Genomic DNA, 18,200 nt, shown 5'->3' with positions numbered 1-18,200 from the left:
CAGCAGACAACGGAGATTCAATTAAATTTTTAACATTTTTTAATGCAAGTGGAACTGGAAGCCCAAGTCCAGGCCTTCAGTTCTAGTGTGTGAGACAGTTTAATGGTAAATTGCAGTTTTATCACTGCTTACTAATAAACAGGCCACTATGTGGGTTTTTGTGATTTACACAAATAGTCCAAAACCTGGTAGGTTAATTTGCTGCTAATAAAATGGCCCCTATTGTGTCTGTTTGTGTGGTAGAGAATGTAGACTGTAAGTTCCAATGGGGCAGGTATTTATAAGTGTGGGTGCGGTTCAAAGGAATTATATTTATTTTTCTATGGTATAAAAGACATACTGGTAGGTTAATTGGCCTCTGAGTAACTTGGCCTTGGTGTATGAGTTTGTGATATGCTTCAATAAAATTGTCTAATTCCATAGCTGTACTGAATATGCCGGTACTATATAATGGTGGCTTAGTGGTTAGCACTTCTGTCTCACAGCACTGGGATCATGAGTTTGATTCCCGTCCATGGCTTTATCTGTGTGGAGTTTGTATGTTTTCCCCGTGTTTGCGTGGGTTTCCTCCGGGTGCTCTGGTTTTCTCCCACAATCCAAAGACATATTGGTAGGTTAATTGCTTGTTATCAAATTGTCTCTAGTCTGTCTGTGTGTATGTGTTAGGGGATTTAGACTGTAAGCTCTATTGGGGCAGGGACTGATGCGAGTGCATTCGCTGTACAGCGCTGTGGAATTAATGGCGCTATATAATGATGATGATGAAATTAAGCAAATGTTTAAAAAGTAAACCAAACTAAAGCTAGGTACACATTGAAAAATTTTCTGACCAACGTGTTATCTCAAATGATTGTACCTACGACTGAAGGTCTGATCAGTCTGACGACACACTGACACGATTTACCTTCAGATCTGTGCTCTTCATCTGGTCCTCCAGTCTTCAGTGAATGGCAGCACAATTCATTCATCCTTGTTATAGCTATACACATGTCCTAATTTTGTTAGCTTCTGTGATTCAGAAACAAAATATTCTGTCACAGAACCAACAAATGAATTATTCATTCTACAGCGCTCTCTAAATTTATTCACCGTTACATTCATTGCTAGCATCGGCTGAAAAGAGCCCGACTCTGTAAACTCTATGGGGATTGTAAGCATGAGTGCATACACACTACATGATCGTTTGGTCAGAAAATATTAAACAGTACGGCCAACCAAATGAGCCTACAATCGACACTTTGGAACGACTTTTGACCATCGTATCACTATACACACTAACCCGACTAACCCGACTAACCCGATTATTGGACGAAAATGCTCCAGTGTGTACCCAGCCTAAGAAAGGACCTTTAACACCACTGTACACAGACAATGCTTTCATCCATTGGACCCATACTTAGACACACAATATTTCATACTAAACCCAGACTGTTACATGTTATTAAAACTTCTTTATACATTTAATGTATTACCAGAAGCCACAATAAAAATATTTTTTAAAAGAAAAAAGAAATGTATTGGTCATGAAGGGGGGGATGATAGGGTGTTTCTTGTCTTACCTCCAGGTGATCATGCGATGTCATCTCTCATGATGTTTGTTGGGATAGGAGGGATGTTTTTATTGAAAAATAACTCTCATGAAATGATTTGTTCTGCTCTACAGATGTTCTATCTTTCCACATTTTTTTATACATTAAACTACACATGGCAGACCTACAGTAACATGAGGAGAAGATTGAACAGTGACATGTATAAGGTAAGTTAACATATTGGTGAAGTCACCTTTAATATATGCATGGCTCCAGAAATAAATGTATTCTACATTATGATCACTCGGCAGAAGGCTGGCAACCTGCTGCCTGATACCCTCACCAATCATTTCCATCTTTGTGCACAAAACGAAAGAGCAGGCTGCGTTCATGCCAACGTTTAAGGACTCCGAAATCTTATGCTTCAAATCAAGCAGTATTGTGGCTCCAGATCAGAAGTTCCCAAGAGACTCATTACCTACAAAATTTAAATTTAAATTCTTAGCTTTTGATAATGCATAACCTTAAAAAAAAAAACGAAAAACTAAAGTTTAAATATCTCCACAAAACTGTGTCATGTTACCTGTCTCCCTCCCTCCCTGTGTAAATAGAAGTGAAGAGACAGCACCTGGGTGTGAATTATTGATAAGGATGTAGCTGCTCCTTCACATTTCTTGGGACACAGCAGAATTAATATTCTTTAAGAACTGACTCATGTGTGTTTGATGTGTCCAATATTACTCACCCCCGTCTCCTGGTGCTGCCTTTCAGTGGGCATAGACTACCATATGCTGGGCAGGGAGATTAACATGACTGCTTGTGATCTTCACTGTACCTACTACTAGCCAGCTCACTGCTTCTGACAGAGTGAACTCTGATTGGCAGCCAGAGATGACAGAGATCATCGGTAATAAGCTGATGGAGTGTTTGTAACCAAGTACAGGATGGAAAGTTATTCTCTTCTCCCAGCGCCCGCAGCCCTGTCCCACTACATGGTATAACACAGGGAAGTGGCCTGCAGTTTGTATATTCACAGTATCTGCACAATTTACTCCCCATTTTACACATTTCTTGCCTCACATATCAACCTCAAAATTACAACCTTCTAACCTGTCCAGGTATGAAATCACATGATTATTTGTTCTGTCTTCTCCCCGCTACTCTCACTGCATAAACGGAAGCAATATATAAGGATATACCAGTAAAAAAACCTAAAAATACACATCTAACAGCCTTCCAATCCAGTGGTGTAAATACAGTGTTATCTTTCTCATTATCATAATCTATTTATAACAGCGCACTAATTGCACAGTGCTGTACAGAAAACTCACTCACATCAGCCCCTGCCCCATTGGAGTTTACAGTCTTAATCCCTGACATACACACATAATGAGATAGACTAGGGTCAATTTGATAGCAGCAAATTCACCTACTAGTATATTTTTTGGAATGTGGGAGGAAACCAGAGCACCTGGAGGAAACCCACGCAAACATGCAGAGAACATACAGACTCCACACAGATAAAGCCATGGTTGGGAATTGAACTCATGACCCCAGTGCTGTCAGGCAGAAGCCATAAGCCACTGTGCATTAGTGGAAGATATTGATAGGTTGCTCGAAAAAGGACAAGGTTATTGTAAAAAACAAAAGATAGAAAGCAACTCTGACCTCAGCTGTAATTGATTTTGTAGTTTCATTTTACAGAAGAAGGTGTCAAGGTCACGTTGAACATTTAGTGAGTTGTGTCCTAATTATGTAATTGTTGTAATTCTAAAAACTTGTTGTTTGTATTTATATAAATTTGTCAGTTTTGTACTTATGTTATTTTGTCATTATGTTGTGTGTTTGAACTCACTGTGTATAGTACTGAACCCTTGTAGCAGCATATGAATAAAAGATAGCAATAATATAACCAATGTGAAACTATGACAAGAAGTCACAATAACACCACAACATCCCTTTCTTCCCATGTAGATTTCAGAGGCGGAATGTTGCATTGGAAGAGTAACAACCATTCTATCCAGGTAAATAAATAAATAAAAATAATAATAAAAATATATATATATTAATATATATATATATATATATATATATATATATATATATATATATATATATATATATATATAACCCTGATAAGGATGCATGAATAATGGGACTCAATAATAATGCTGGTCGCACATGCTGTAACATCACCGACAATATCTGCAACTTGGACTGATACTGTTCGGGGTCTTACCACAAAATGACTGTGATGTCCATGAATAGTCCAGTCAAAATCAATCTTAAGAATTTTTGGGCATGCCTGGAAATATGCTCAAAAGATAAGCACTATCTGTCATCTTCCATATCTGGAAAGAGGGCTAACGGTCATTGTTAGGTGGTGGAGCACAGCTATAGAAACGTGAGATTTTCGAAGGATGTCCATTGTAGCAAATACACAAATACTGAACCCAGAGTAACGATAAGAGTTACTTGGCAACTTTTCAAACCTCCTCACTGGTGAGATCCCGGAGGGGCAGGACAGTCTTAACAGCATTATAGGCCCCTGGGCAAAGCATTACTCTGGAGCCCTACCTACACAAGCACTCACCCACTTGTGTACAATTAGTATGTGTACGTAGTTTTCGTCAAGGTCAACATATGTATTCGCAACAGCAAGATTGTATATATAGATAACAGCTGATACTGAAGTCCACCTAAATGTTTTAATAAAGAGGGTTTGAAGGTTCTGAATAGCTCTCCTGAAATAATATACTGAAAAGTTGGCAAGCCTATGGGGCCCCTATGCTCGAGGGGCCTCTGGGCAACTGCCCAGTGTGCCCATGCTTTAAGACAGTGTAATGGCTCGATTCGCAGCTGGGTGTAACACTAAGATTACTTTATTGCTCCATCAAGCCCCGTCTCTACCCACTGCAATAGTTCAATTTTGAAGTGGGTTGGATATGTGAGGAAGTCCTGCTCCTCTGGGAGTCCAGGAGATTCCTGCTCCTCTGGGAGTCCAGGAGATTCTTTGACATTCGGTAGTCTCTCAGACATTCTAGAAGAGTAGGCAAGTATGAATATGTAGGTAAACAGAAATGACTACATAACTAGACTAGCCATATATAGAATAGACTTTTCAGATAAGATTGTCACCCCCTATACACTTTATGCTGAGGCTTTTTAAATGACACTTTTTCTTTATTAGTATATCTACGCAATGTTTATATCATGGGGCAAAATATTAATAATAATAACGCATAACTTGTACAATACGAATATTGTGCAGTACATAAAGCCACCCTTTGCTTTCTTTTGGTTCCAAATGTATTTAAACACTTAGAGCATCTATTTCTATATTTATTATACTTTTAATTATAATCGTTCCTTGACAGTGCGAGTAGTCCCAGGCTCTAATGCTAAGTGACCTCCACCCATATTAAATGTAAAAGATGCCTCAGCATTGCTAGGAAGGGAAAATCAGATAGAAGCAGACTCCAAAGTACAAGTAAAATATTAGAAATTTGCATGGCAACCAGTATTGTGTATTGAAATAATCACAAGGTCAGCATATTTTGAGCCATGGTGTTTCTCAAGTTAATTTATATTAGAAAAATAAATCACAAATATAACAAAGTGCTAATTCCACACTCAGAAGCGGAATCTCACAGCCTATCTGGTGCTGTCACTTCCCACAGGGCCTACTTTTAAGTATTGCCATGATAGTCACAACTTGTCAATCATTTTAAAAGTAGCCCTGTGGCTTATTGATTTAAGCTCAATTACAAAGGGCTGAGCCGGTCAAGCTAACCAATGCAACCACTGTGCAACCACTGTGCAACCACTGTGCAACTGGTTGTCAGATGTCCCTCCCAAGACATTATTGTAGCTCCCAGCGTTTTATATGAGCAGCAAATTTATTTTATAATAAAATGTTATAATCTTGTATAACCTACAACTTGATAGTATGAGAACATCTGATTAACTATTTTTCTAATTGTACTGTATGTGTTTCAGTGTAATCCCTCTCTTATTCACTGTCCCTGTTTTGTATATTGGGAACACCGAGCAATGCTACAGGAACACCAGCCATAGGTAATCCCACTAAATTATTACAAGATGATGTTATTGTAGTGAATATTCACAATACACCAAACAAAGACCCCCAACACTATGTGCATTACACTCTAGTTTTTAGTTATTTATTTAATATAGGCAATGCTTTTCTTTTTAGTGTGATTTGGATTTTTTTTGAGAAATTGTTAGAAATAAATATTTCATTTTAAGAGAATTACAGACATGTTGGTTTGATAAATGAATATATGCTGAGAATCCAATAACCAATAAGGGTGTTGTAGACCTAATTGAGTGTACATTGATGTATATCAAGTCAAATCAAATTTAAAACATGTTATTGGAATCTTTGAGATGTCAGTAAGGACTGGCAGAATGATGACAGTGATCTGACCGTGTGTGGAGTCATCATTTGGAAAATCAGGTTGGTTGGCCCATTGGCATGTGTATGAGGTTAACCCCTAAATTGTATAATGTGTGATGTCATTTCCCATTCATTATATTGGATTTATGCAATTTGGCTATGAATGTGTGTGACCTAATTGCAGTGATTCAGTACAACCAGATTGTAATGTGTGCGGACAGCTTAAATCTAGTTACATAATTGCACAATTCAGAATGCACACAAGAAGATGTATGTATCTGTACAGTCGAAAAATCCATTAGAAAAGATCTTTGCTGTTAGTAAATGGAATAATGCACTCCCAACCAGTGGTCAAAGTGAACATTTAGAAGTGGAGGTATGGAAAATGTAAGTGAATGGAATTTCATAGTTTTATAATCAAAGCAGCGGGAGAAGTGGTGGTATGGCATACCATCATACAGGGCCATCTTTCCCATTGGGCACAATGGGCAGGTGCCCGGGGGGCCCGTCGGAGGAAGCATAAAAAAAAAAAACTAAAAAAAAGAAGAAAATACTTACCGTGCTGTCAGCTGGCGATCCGGCTCCCTCCATGGTCTCCTCCTCCATCGCGCTCGCAGTGCATGTCGGGCGTGACGTCATCACACCCGCCCGACATCCATTGCGGAGCGCGACGGAGGAGGAGACCATGGAGGGAGCCGGATCGCCAGCTGACCGTAAGGTAAGTATTTTCTTCAGGTTTTGTTTTTTTTTCCTGCCTCCGACGGGGGTTTTTTGTTTTTTTTGTATATATAGGGGCCCCGGTGCACTGCTGTCCTCGGGGGCCTAAGATGTTCTTAAGAGGGCCCTGCCATCATATACCCCACAACTACGAACACTGCTCCCTACTGTAAAACAGTTTTTCCGAAAGAACACTAAAGCAATGACTTCAGAATTCACTGACAACCCACTGATTATACAGATATTATTTAAATATATTAAAATTATGTGTGTATTATAAGATAAAATAACATAAGAAATACACTCTTTATCACTGGCTGACTTGTTTCCATATTTTTGACAGCTGCTTGGTGTTGAATGTTGGATCCCAGATCACTACAGACCCCAGTACTTATACCAACAGTGTCTGCAACGGCTTGTACTTCTATAGTAAAGCTATCTTTCTGGCCACATTCAGTGTTACAGCCATTTCCATTTTGGTATGTATTATCAACTGACCCTCAAAGTGCTCTTTATCCAGTTGCATTCATTGGGGCTGGTATAGAAAATGTTTTGTTTGTGGTAGTAGAACATTTTATAATTTACCTCGAACCAATTCAGAGTATCATATAGGACAGTGCTGACATGGTGACAACTACTAATTGTCTGCTGTCACTCATTTCTCAAATACTCCATATTGTATTTAAGTTCAAGAACAGACATGTTCGTGTGATGGATCATGAACTTCACTAATTGGCACTGTTTTGTTTTTGCCTGACACAGAAAATGAACACAATGCTTTGGGAGCTGAAAAACACGATTCAAAATCCTAGTTTAAAAACTTCTTTCATGCTTGTAATGATATTGTTTGGTCAGTGGTGTAGCTAAGGGCCCCTGGGCCTTGAAAGATAATTGGAAGATTATTAGTCTTAGAATCTCATACTTAGAGACCAGGTGCCGGAATTATTAAGGATCTTAACTCGAGAAACTTCTTTTTTCAGTCTCCTCGACAAAACCATGTTACAATGTAAGGGGTGCAAATTAGTATTCTGTTGTTAAATACTGACTGTTTTTTTCATGTAGCATACAAATATCAACTTTAAATTTCAGTGTACAAATAAGCTATCAAGTATTTGTGTGCTACATGAAAAAACAGGCAGTATTTAACTTATGTGCAAAACAGAATACTAATTTGCACCCCTTGCATTGTAACATGGTTTTGTCCAGGAGACTGAAATAAGAAGTTTCTCAAGTTAAGATCCTTAATGAATCAGGCCTAAGGAGCTCAAATCAGGAATTAGCTTACCACTTATATCCTAACCAAAACGTACACCATACCTTCCAAAATTTCAATCCCCAGTAGTGGGACAAGGGATATGTAAATGAAACATACCTCCCAACATTCCCACCCATTGGACAAACATGCCCCCAGGCGGTTCAGCAGGACAGAGCCCTAAAATCGTGACTGTACCAGCGAAATCAGCACAGTTTGGAGATACATGCATATAGCACCCTATATTTCCCATGATAAACAGGGTGTCCCCAGTTCAGGAACAGGCTGGGGGACATTTGCCCCCCCGGGCCGGTTCCATAGTGGGCTACCTTGGACTGGGTCACTAGGCCACCTGAATTTTTTTTTCCTTTAAAATGTTCCTAATAGGCTGCTGAGTCGAGTTTTGCGCCCCAGGCCAAAATTTGCCAGCCCTCCCCTGCCCCAGTTTCATATGAAATTTAACCCCTAACCATTTTTTAAAACATATAAAGATCATTAATCTCTGATCTATGTGAGAGATATACTATATGTGAGTGTTATTCAGTGTGTAGTAGAGATGCTCACTGACCCCCGTGTTTTGGTTTTGGTTTTGGATCTGGATTACCGTCGTGTTTTGGTTTTGGTTTTGGTTCTGCCAAAACCGCCCTTGCGTGTTTTGGTTTTGGTTTTGTTTTGCAATTTTGTTTAAAAATCAATGTTTTTTGGCATAAAATAACGAATTTAGTGCTCCACCTGGTTCTTGGATAAGTAATGTAATTGTAAAGCTATATAATTATGAAAAAAACAGTTTAATTCCTGGTAGGCCGTCATTAATTCTACACACAAACCAGATTGTCTTCCGCTCCATCTATGCATATTGGCAATGCAGCCATCGTCTTTGGGTGTATATTACACCCTACACTTATAGTTAAATATCTAAAGAAATGGACAAAGGCAGTTTGGTTTCTGTCTCTAGGCCCCCCTCCACTTGTAGAAAATAGTAAAAAATTCAGCCGTTATAGACTGTACAATATAAATTGAAATGGACAAAGCCAGTTTGGGGTCAGTCTGTGTATGACACTCTACCCTTATTGAGAAATTGCCAAAACAGCAGCCTTTCAAGACTGTACGTGATATAGAAATGCCCCAAGTCCCTTTCCTATTTGGGGATATATTGTACCCTGCACTTATACTTATACTTATAAGTATACTTATTTTTTTGGGTGTGTTTTTTCCCCTCATTTAAAAAGACTATGTACTTTTACATAGGCTTTACCAGATGACGTACAGGTAAGACTACCATCAGGACTGGTGCTAGCACCTGCTTGCTGATTCTGCTCATATGTGGACTGCTTTGAATCCATTTTAATGAGCCTAAACCACTTGTAGTGCAAAATATTCAATAGATACTGCTGCTATATATGACTTTTTACAGCCAGAAAAATTAGTGTTTCACACTGGGGAATATGGGACACCCCAAAGCAGTTGTAGTGCAAAATATTGTATAGATAGATACTGCTGCTAAATATGACTTTTGGCAGCCAGAAAAATTATTGTTTCACACTGGGGAATATGGGACACCCCAAAGCACTTGTAGTGCAAAATATTGTATAGATAGATACTGCTAAATATGACTTTTGGCAGCCAGAAAAATTATTGTTTCACACTGGAGAATATGGGACACCCCAATGCACTTGTAGTGCAAAATATTGAAAAAAAAATGCCTCCTCTATCCTCCTCTCTTCCTGCTCTAACAACTGCTAATAGAATTGGTAATAATAATAGAATTGAATAGATTAGAATTGAAATAATATAACAAAAAATAAGGTGTACAAGTATTGCTCTGTCCCTGCTCTAATACAGCCTGTAACCTAACCCTGCTCTCTCCCTCTGTCAAATGGCGATCGATTGCTGTGTAGGCGGGTATTTATGCTTTTCAAATATCGCGAGAACCGAGCTCTGAGATCCGACTACGTCACAATGACGTTTTGCCTCGATTTCGATTCCGAACGGGCAGGAGAGTACCGAGCCTGCTCGGCTCGGTACTCGGATAGGCAAAGTTTGGGTGGGTTCGGTTCTAGGAGAACCGAGCCCGCCCGTCTCTAGTGTGTAGTCAGTTTTTTTCCATCGTCTATTGTTCACAGCCTTTTTTTCAACCTGACGAAAGCAGACAAAATGTGAATTCTCCCCAGTGGTGCTTTAATACACTAATCAAAGCAATGACCCACATATTATACCATAAGTGATTACTACACATTATATCGGCACACTACCACTACCCCACACAGTATGGTAGCACAGGTACCATGTGCACTGCCAATTCCTGTAACCAGTACAGACCACATCCTTTGGTGCCTAGTGTACAATACAGAACCAATTATCTTGTAGCTAATTTACAAACTAGAGCCCATTGTCTGCTGTAATACAGAAATGTTTATGTTGCAAATGGGAGCAAGAGATTGTCTCACACCATCCTTAATGCTGACAAGCTGCAATTTAGCTCTATTGTCACTTGTAATGAAGAGTGTTGTATGTCTTGAACAGTGGCGGAACTACCATTGGTACAGCAGGTGCAGTGCACCAGGGCCCATGGAGATAACCTGGCCTGCTGCATGGCAGATGCAGAGGGTCGGGCCCCGGTTCCCGCCTCCCTGCACCGTGGGCCCACAGCTCACTAGTTCCGCCTTGGGCCTCGAGCATCCCTTTTAACAAGAACTTGTCTCCAGTGTTGTTGCACAGAAGAGCCAGGTCAGAGGTGGGTGCACCTTCTACATTCTAAGACCCTTCTCCTGAACAGCTGCAGGTGCATGATGGAGAGGAGATAAATCATTTTTAACAAAACACCACCAAAATAAAATGATTGGTGGATTGTATGATAAGAACAGGGAAACAAAAGCCACTGATGCCCCGGGGAACTGGTTTATTATAAATTCAGTCCTGGTCACCTTCCACAGTGGGTTGTATTATAAATTATGTGGGTGGAGCCATAAGTAGGCCTAACCATGTGCTGTCTGGAGCAGAAACAAAAATGGCACCTTTCTTACTTTTCCTCAGTGGTTCCCTTCATTTTGGTCAACACATCATTGTTCAGTAATTAATAAATATGTGATTGAAAACAAAAATTAATTATAACTAATTTGCTCCATTTATAGTACACATATAGTTATGTTTTTAAATTGCATTTGCTATTGTGCATATAAACCAAGGCTCACATATGGTTATAGTTCTACAAAATTACATTTTATATATAATTTAAACATATATACTGTATACATACAAATTAAATTTAAAGAAGCAGTATATTAGGAGAAAAAAGTAGGCAGTGCTTTCACACTGATTTTCTCATTTATGCAACAGCAAGTCATGGGTCACATGGCACAGTAGGTGCACAGAGCTGATTATAAGTGATGACATCACAACTCACTGATTATATAGATATTATTTACATATATTAACATGTGTGTATAATAAGATGAAATAAACATAAGCAACTCACTCTTTGTCACTGGCTGACTCGCTTATTGCTGTTGAATGTTGGATCCCAGATTACTACAGACCCCAGCACTGATACCATCAGTGTTTGCACATGCTTGTGCCTCTATAGCAAAGCTATCTTTTTAGCCACATTGTGCCCATCAAATGGTCAGATGCATTGTATATTAGGGTTTAACCATTGTGGTGTAATCACAGCACATACATACACATGAAGCACATACAAAGAAATATGTGGCATATCACTAATTTAGCTCCTACAAGAACATACATTGTCTGTCTTCAATAATAAATACATAACAAATAAATAATATATATGGCAGATTTAGAGTTGGGTGTACGGTAATTTTTGTGGTGTACATGTATGCATTTACGTACTGTGTATGCATATCACAATGTGTCCATATAGATATATGCGTATCTTAGACTTGAGTTCCCTTATGTCTGGATAGGTGTAAAAGGGATGGACACTGGTAAGTTGAGTACAGTAAGGGTGTATCATCATCATCATTTATTTATATAGCGCTACTAATTCTGAAGCGCTTCATATGGAAGATTTTTAAAAGTGTAAACAATTGATGCAGGGGTGTTATCCTTACATTTTATATTGAAAATTTGAATAACAAGACTCTATTATCACTTGTGTATGAGAATTCATTACATTATTATATTGTGTACAAATAGGGTTATGCTACTTTCGCATTTACTATTAACTCTGTCAAGGCTCATCTCTACACTACTTAGGCATAAGTATGCACATTTGTATGCCTTCTCCAGAAATACTGCTGTTTTTGAGATGGACTTTAGATACATGTGACACGTAAATGGACTTTTTTGTGACAATCTCTTTACGTGTACGTTCAAAGCGCAAACTATGTCAAACTCTAGATGAGACCTATAGATGCACATATACATTTGTCCTGATTCTTTCTTTATCTCATATCTGATGATTACCTGTGTATTTTTTCTATTTCTAGGTTATACTGGGTTATTTTTACATCTCATTTAGAAGGCATCTGATCACGGCAGGGTCCTTACAATATCAGAAGTTGGTGCTGATCACTGTAACAAGACGGAACCTCCTGCTGTTTCTTTCCATCTTTGTACTCTGCTGCTTGCCAGGTCAGTCTCTGTAGTGTGGACTCATGACAGTATTACATGGCAGGGATGTGTGAGATGCATGGACAGATGGGAGGAGATTATTTAAATAAAGGGCTGATGCTGATGTGTGACATACACCAGTTTGCATAGAGTATCTTGCATGAAAGTGAGCCTATGCAGACTTTCATGATTCTGACACTTATGCCCACTTAGCCACCTAGATAGGCAGAATAGAAAGCCCATTTTATCGTTGGCCTGCAGAAAGACACATATATGCCTTTTAGGAAGAGTATTTTTTGCACCTGGTATAGGAAAGGTACAAAACCTTGCTCATGATGATGAATTGACGTACACGACGCGCATATGCTGCTGATGCAGAGGCATTTCGAGATGTCTACAACTCTACATAAGGGCAGAATTACGTTATTATTCTGTGCTTTTTATTTAAGCGCAATTTAATCCCATTATCAGAGCAACTCTGCATCAGCCCTACATGGTTCAATTATTGTGATTTACTCATCCAAGTATTACAGTACTACTTCGCTGGCTACAATTGGGGAAGTCGTGTCTGACATTGTACTGTGTTTGGGGCCAAAATGACCAGCAAATCTAATAAAAGCTAATCTCTATAATGTAACCCACAATGTTTATGGAGAAGTTTGGCACATATCCATTAGCTCATCATTAAGTCCAAATGATAGAAAATGTCTCTGTGTATGCAGCTTTAGCCCAGTCCATATGTGTGTACTTGGAGTAATGTTCAATGTATCTGTTTTAAACTGTTTTGTTACATTTTAGTAATCTACCTCTATCAAATGTACGAGTCCCTTTACATATTTATGATATAAAAGAAATATCACACAACATTTTTCATTCCTCAGTATAAGTGGTCTGGGTCCTCCCATCACCACCGTCTACTTATTACTATCATTATTATTGTTGTTATTATTTTTATTAACATTTATTTATATGGCGCCAGCAACAGACAAAGAGGTAAGAGGTCCTGCTGACAGGCTTACACTTTATAGGAAAATAGATTAAATGCCACAGACTGCATATTTTTCCAGGCCTGATGGAGCTATATCAGTGATGGCTAACCTGTGACCCTCCAGGAGTTGTTAAACTACAAGCCCCAGCATGCTTTGCCAGTAGATAACTAGCTGATAGCTGGGGTCAGTCTGTGTATGACACTCTACCCTTATTGAGAAATTGCCAAAACAGCAGCCTTTCAAGACTGTAAGTGATATAGAAATGCCCCAAGTCCCTTTCCTATTTGGGGATATATTGTACCCTGCACTTATACTTATAAGTATACTTATTTTTTTGGGTGTGTTTTTTCCCCTCATTTAAAAAGACTATGTACTTTTACATAGGCTTTACCAGATGACGTACAGGTAAGACTACCATCAGGACTGGTGCCAGCACCTGCTTGCTGATTCTGCTCATATGTGGACTGCTTTGAATCCATTTTAATGAGCCTAAACTACTTGTAGTGCAAAATATTCAATAGATACTGCTGCTAGATATGACTTTTTACAGCCCCCCCCCCCCTGCCCATTAGTCACGCCTTTCTCCCGGACGTCACCTACTAAAAGTAGGAAAGTATGCTCTAGGAGTTTTCTTAATGAAAGCCTGATTGAAGAGGGTCTAATAGGTTATCTGAGAAAAGGAAGCATGTGAGGTGAATTTAGGCAAACCCCTCAAGAATTTAAAAATATGAGTAATTACTTGAATAATGATGGAATGATAACAGTGAAGATGGAGAGATTACAGATATTTGTTAAGCTGAGATGAGCACAAGAGACAATACTCAAGTAATTTTTGAGGGGATAGGGAGAAGTGGAATGGTAGTAGGATACTTTATCAAATGTGCCAGAGGGTGCAGGAAAGGAACTGAGCAGACTGTTGATCCGGGAAGAGTTTACCATGTTAATCTTTTCATGTAAGTAGGATAGAAAGTAAGATCTTGGGTAGTGATGGTGGTCGGAGGTGTTCACTACGAAAGAGATTTGCAAGCAGCCAGAAGAGCCTTAAGAAACATTATATCATATGTGTAAGCTATGGAAGACCTCAACGTAGCTGTGAACTTTTGACTTGTGATACTCAGCAGTTTAAAGTGGCTCTGTCACTTAAAACAGTGGAGGAATGCTGCAGGTTGTACTTATATTGAGGACAAAATTCTGTAGCCTGTCAATTCACTCAAATCAGGCCTAAGTTCAGACAGGCTGTGCCTCAGCGGTGTTATCACTGGTTCCTATCTAAATGATAGGTTGTACACTAGTTCAGCTGACAAAGCTATCATCCTGGTGTAGGTGTCAGGTCTTCTTTAACCTAGCCAGGGGAAACTCATCACAAGTGCAGTTAAACTTGGCATGACAGCTATGTTATCCATAAAAGGTACTGACACTCCTGCCTTGCTCTTGTTTGAACACATTAAATGGACTCGAAACCAAAAATTAAAAAGATCTACTAATAACATCCTCAAATAGAAAAGGGTGAAATGTTAGTACTAAGGATTTTTTTAAAATAAAGTATTAGATTGGGAAGAATTTATTTACAGAGTGAACACTGTATGAAACATGGACGAAGACAATAGTACAGTTTGGTCAATGTCCATTCAGTGTATCCCTGTACACACTATACAGAAACATGACTGATTTAGATGAAGTTGTCCTGACATTGCTGCATGTGTGAAGCTCAACCAACCACTATAGCCAAGAATGATCGAAACCATCCATATTTCAATAGTCATAGGACAAAAAGGCCTGCAGAGAGTTATGACTATCATTGGCCAACCACAATAACAGAGACCCATGGGAATCTAGCTGTGCTGCCTGACCATTGGATGGTTGGAACTGATCATTCTGATTGTTTTAAGTAAATCTATAAGTAAGTCTTAAGTAAATCTATCATTCTTTATTATCAGATTAAGGCTCACATAGATTTGTACATAAGAGGTCTGGTATTCACTTAAAATAGAATAACTCTATTGTAAATCAAATCCTATTCTGAAATTATTTTATTTCTAAAAATTTCCAGAAATGTTGTGTTAATATTTGTATATGCCATTAGTAGCTTTTATATAGTGCCACTCATATTTTATGATTTGTATTTTTTTAAATATGTGCTCATAAACATATTGTGTATGCCAAAAATGTAACTTCTCTATAGTTTGTGTGTATATGTGTATATGTATATATATATATATATATATATATATATATATACACATACACATATACACACAGTATGATGGACAGCCATGTGTGTGATGGTTATGAATGTGACATATCTTTCTTTTGTCACAGCTGTTACATTGGCTCTTCTTAAACTGACTGACAACAAGGGGGCAGAAGAAATATACAGAATATTTTATTATATACAGGTGAGTCCATAAGCGCAAAATTGGCCCTATGTACTTTACTCCAATTATGTACCCCATGTCATACCGATCAACAGTCCCAATTTACTGTACCCTAAAAATGTCCTGCCTAATGGAGAAGGGGTACATGTCCATGTCTAAAGAAATTTGGATAGATGGTTTGGGTGGATCAGAGCATGGCCTAGTATGTCCCGATATGTCGATAAGGAATGTTGGCAGTTGTGCCCCATACTTCATTTGTTTGACTGGTTAGTGTTTTTTTATAACCACAAAACTAGAAGCTCACCATCTTGTGGCACATTTGTTTTCCACTTCAGCATAGACAATAAAATGCCAGGAGGTCTTCCATTTACTTTGAAATTACTGAGTAAATTTGTCAGTGTATCCAAAAAGTCTCAAGTGCTAATATGTCCACAGCTTAAAGTTATGTAGTTTCAAGTTGTTAAGATTTTCTACTGATTTTTTCTGGATGCATGACAGAATGTGTTGGTGTCAACTGTGTCCGGCATAGCAGCATATTTAAAACACAAGTGGATTTCTAGATCAAGAGGTCATAGACAGAAACTAGAGGGAGGTAGACAAAAAGTAATATAGGCACTGCTTCATTCAGAAAAGGTGATTCTTATATGGAACAGTCACACAGAAGAGATATAAATTAATGAATGCAAAAATGTAAATACTAGTAAATGCAATATTGGTAAAGTTTCACAATATTTCTCAGAGTTCATTATGTCCTGACAGGTATGGTTAAGTAATTACACACATGGAGAACATATGGATAATCTCACAATCATTGTGCAACTGAACATTGAGTACTGCAAGAAGACTCAACATTAATGACTTTCTATTAGCAAGTCCCATGCTTCTCAGCTTTTTAAAAACAGTCACAGTTTTGCCGCTGAAAATCCTTAACTTAGAAATTGTATTTTACTGAAGTGTATATTCAGCTGGTTTAAAATTGAATCTGGCAACCGAAAACATCTTATCCAAAAGAAACAATAGGTGGCTCTCATATACTGAGCAAACATCCTACATTTCAGGATTCTGACCCATGATAGATGTAAACCTGCATATTAATATGGTTGTGAAGGTGCATTCATATTGCACGTGTTTGTGTGTACATATGTATAAAAAACAAAAAAAGACATAGATCCTCTGCACTCTCCATGTACAGACTGGAGTGCAAGAGGGGTTTGCCCACATTGTATAGACAAAAAAAACAGGGATACTGTGCACTCTCTAACACATTATTAATATTGTACTAACTACATATTAAAAACAGGAAATGTTAGTTCCACATATTGCAATATATGTTAAGCTGACCAACTCATGCCAAAGTCTTCCCATTCTTGTCAGTCCTAACACGACCAAATGCTATGCTATGATTGATATATATATATATATATATATATATATATATATATATATATATATATATTTATATTCCAGGTGAGCATTTAATACAGACTGTAGTTGTATCAAAATGGTGTTTTTAATCCATTCCAATGTTTCAGTACATTACTATTTACTTTTCAAAATGTCTGGCTCTATTCATTCATACCACTGTCCATCCAATGACCTCTGCCTGTTACTGTAGTTTCACTGTCTATGATGGATGCCCTGTAACATTCAAAATGTATTGTGTGCCTAATCTTTGAATGTTTGTAGCATGGGTGCAGGCCACCTTTGTCTATTTATTTTTCAACTAGCTCTATTCTATTTAACTCCATCTAACTCTATTCATTCATTACACTGTCCATCCACTGACCTCTGCCTGTTAATTTAATTACAGCCATGTGCCTGTTAATAGTCAGGATGCAGTGGCAGTATGAGGTGTTCCAATTGCCCTGGCATCGGACTGAGTACACCCCTTCTTGGGGACCGCCTCTGCCTCAAGTCTCAGGCAGTCACCTTTACCCTGGGGTTGGACGAAGCTTAGCACGGGGCAATGATTTTTCCTCTCTCCCTCCCACATAAATGTTTACGACTCCCCTGGTTTAATTCAGAAGTGCAGCATTATGGCACAGATCTACCTCACTCCAAGGACAATGCCAACTTGAATTCCACCATTTGACACTCTCATCCTCCTTTAAATGTCTTCTAATGCTATTGTCGGTAGTTCTCCACTGTTGTCTTGGTACCTTTCCTTTCTCCGATTAAATTAAAAAAATAATTAGCCAATCTGTACGGTTCTCTATTTCCATCACATAGCGTAAAACATCAGCCATCATATCTAGTTCATGTATTCTTTGCCAGGGCCAAAATCTGTCCTCAGAATGTGGACTTTCAATTGCATTGTCAAGACATGTTTTGGACAATCAAATCTGC

The 18,200-nt window shown here is 38.4% G+C and overlaps 1 protein-coding gene across 1 annotated transcript in view; it reads left to right on the top strand.

Moving 5' to 3' along the window:
- The window catches only part of TMEM116 (transmembrane protein 116), a 75,904-nt gene that overhangs the window by 54,618 nt on the left and 3,086 nt on the right, over positions 1–18,200 (top strand). The window contains exons 5-10 of the mRNA XM_075178486.1: positions 1,664–1,756; positions 3,504–3,553; positions 5,529–5,606; positions 7,010–7,145; positions 12,367–12,511; positions 15,799–15,875. Of these exons, the coding sequence (XP_075034587.1) occupies positions 1,664–1,756; positions 3,504–3,553; positions 5,529–5,606; positions 7,010–7,145; positions 12,367–12,511; positions 15,799–15,875 (579 nt within the window). The remainder of the gene's footprint in view (positions 1–1,663; positions 1,757–3,503; positions 3,554–5,528; positions 5,607–7,009; positions 7,146–12,366; positions 12,512–15,798; positions 15,876–18,200) is intronic.

The sequence above is a fragment of the Mixophyes fleayi genome, chromosome 1 (genome assembly GCF_038048845.1).
Source record: "Mixophyes fleayi isolate aMixFle1 chromosome 1, aMixFle1.hap1, whole genome shotgun sequence".
Classification (NCBI taxonomy): Eukaryota; Metazoa; Chordata; class Amphibia; order Anura; family Limnodynastidae; genus Mixophyes; species Mixophyes fleayi.
The sequence above is the reverse complement of the archived record's forward strand: the minus strand, read 5'-3'. Positions and strand labels throughout refer to the sequence as shown.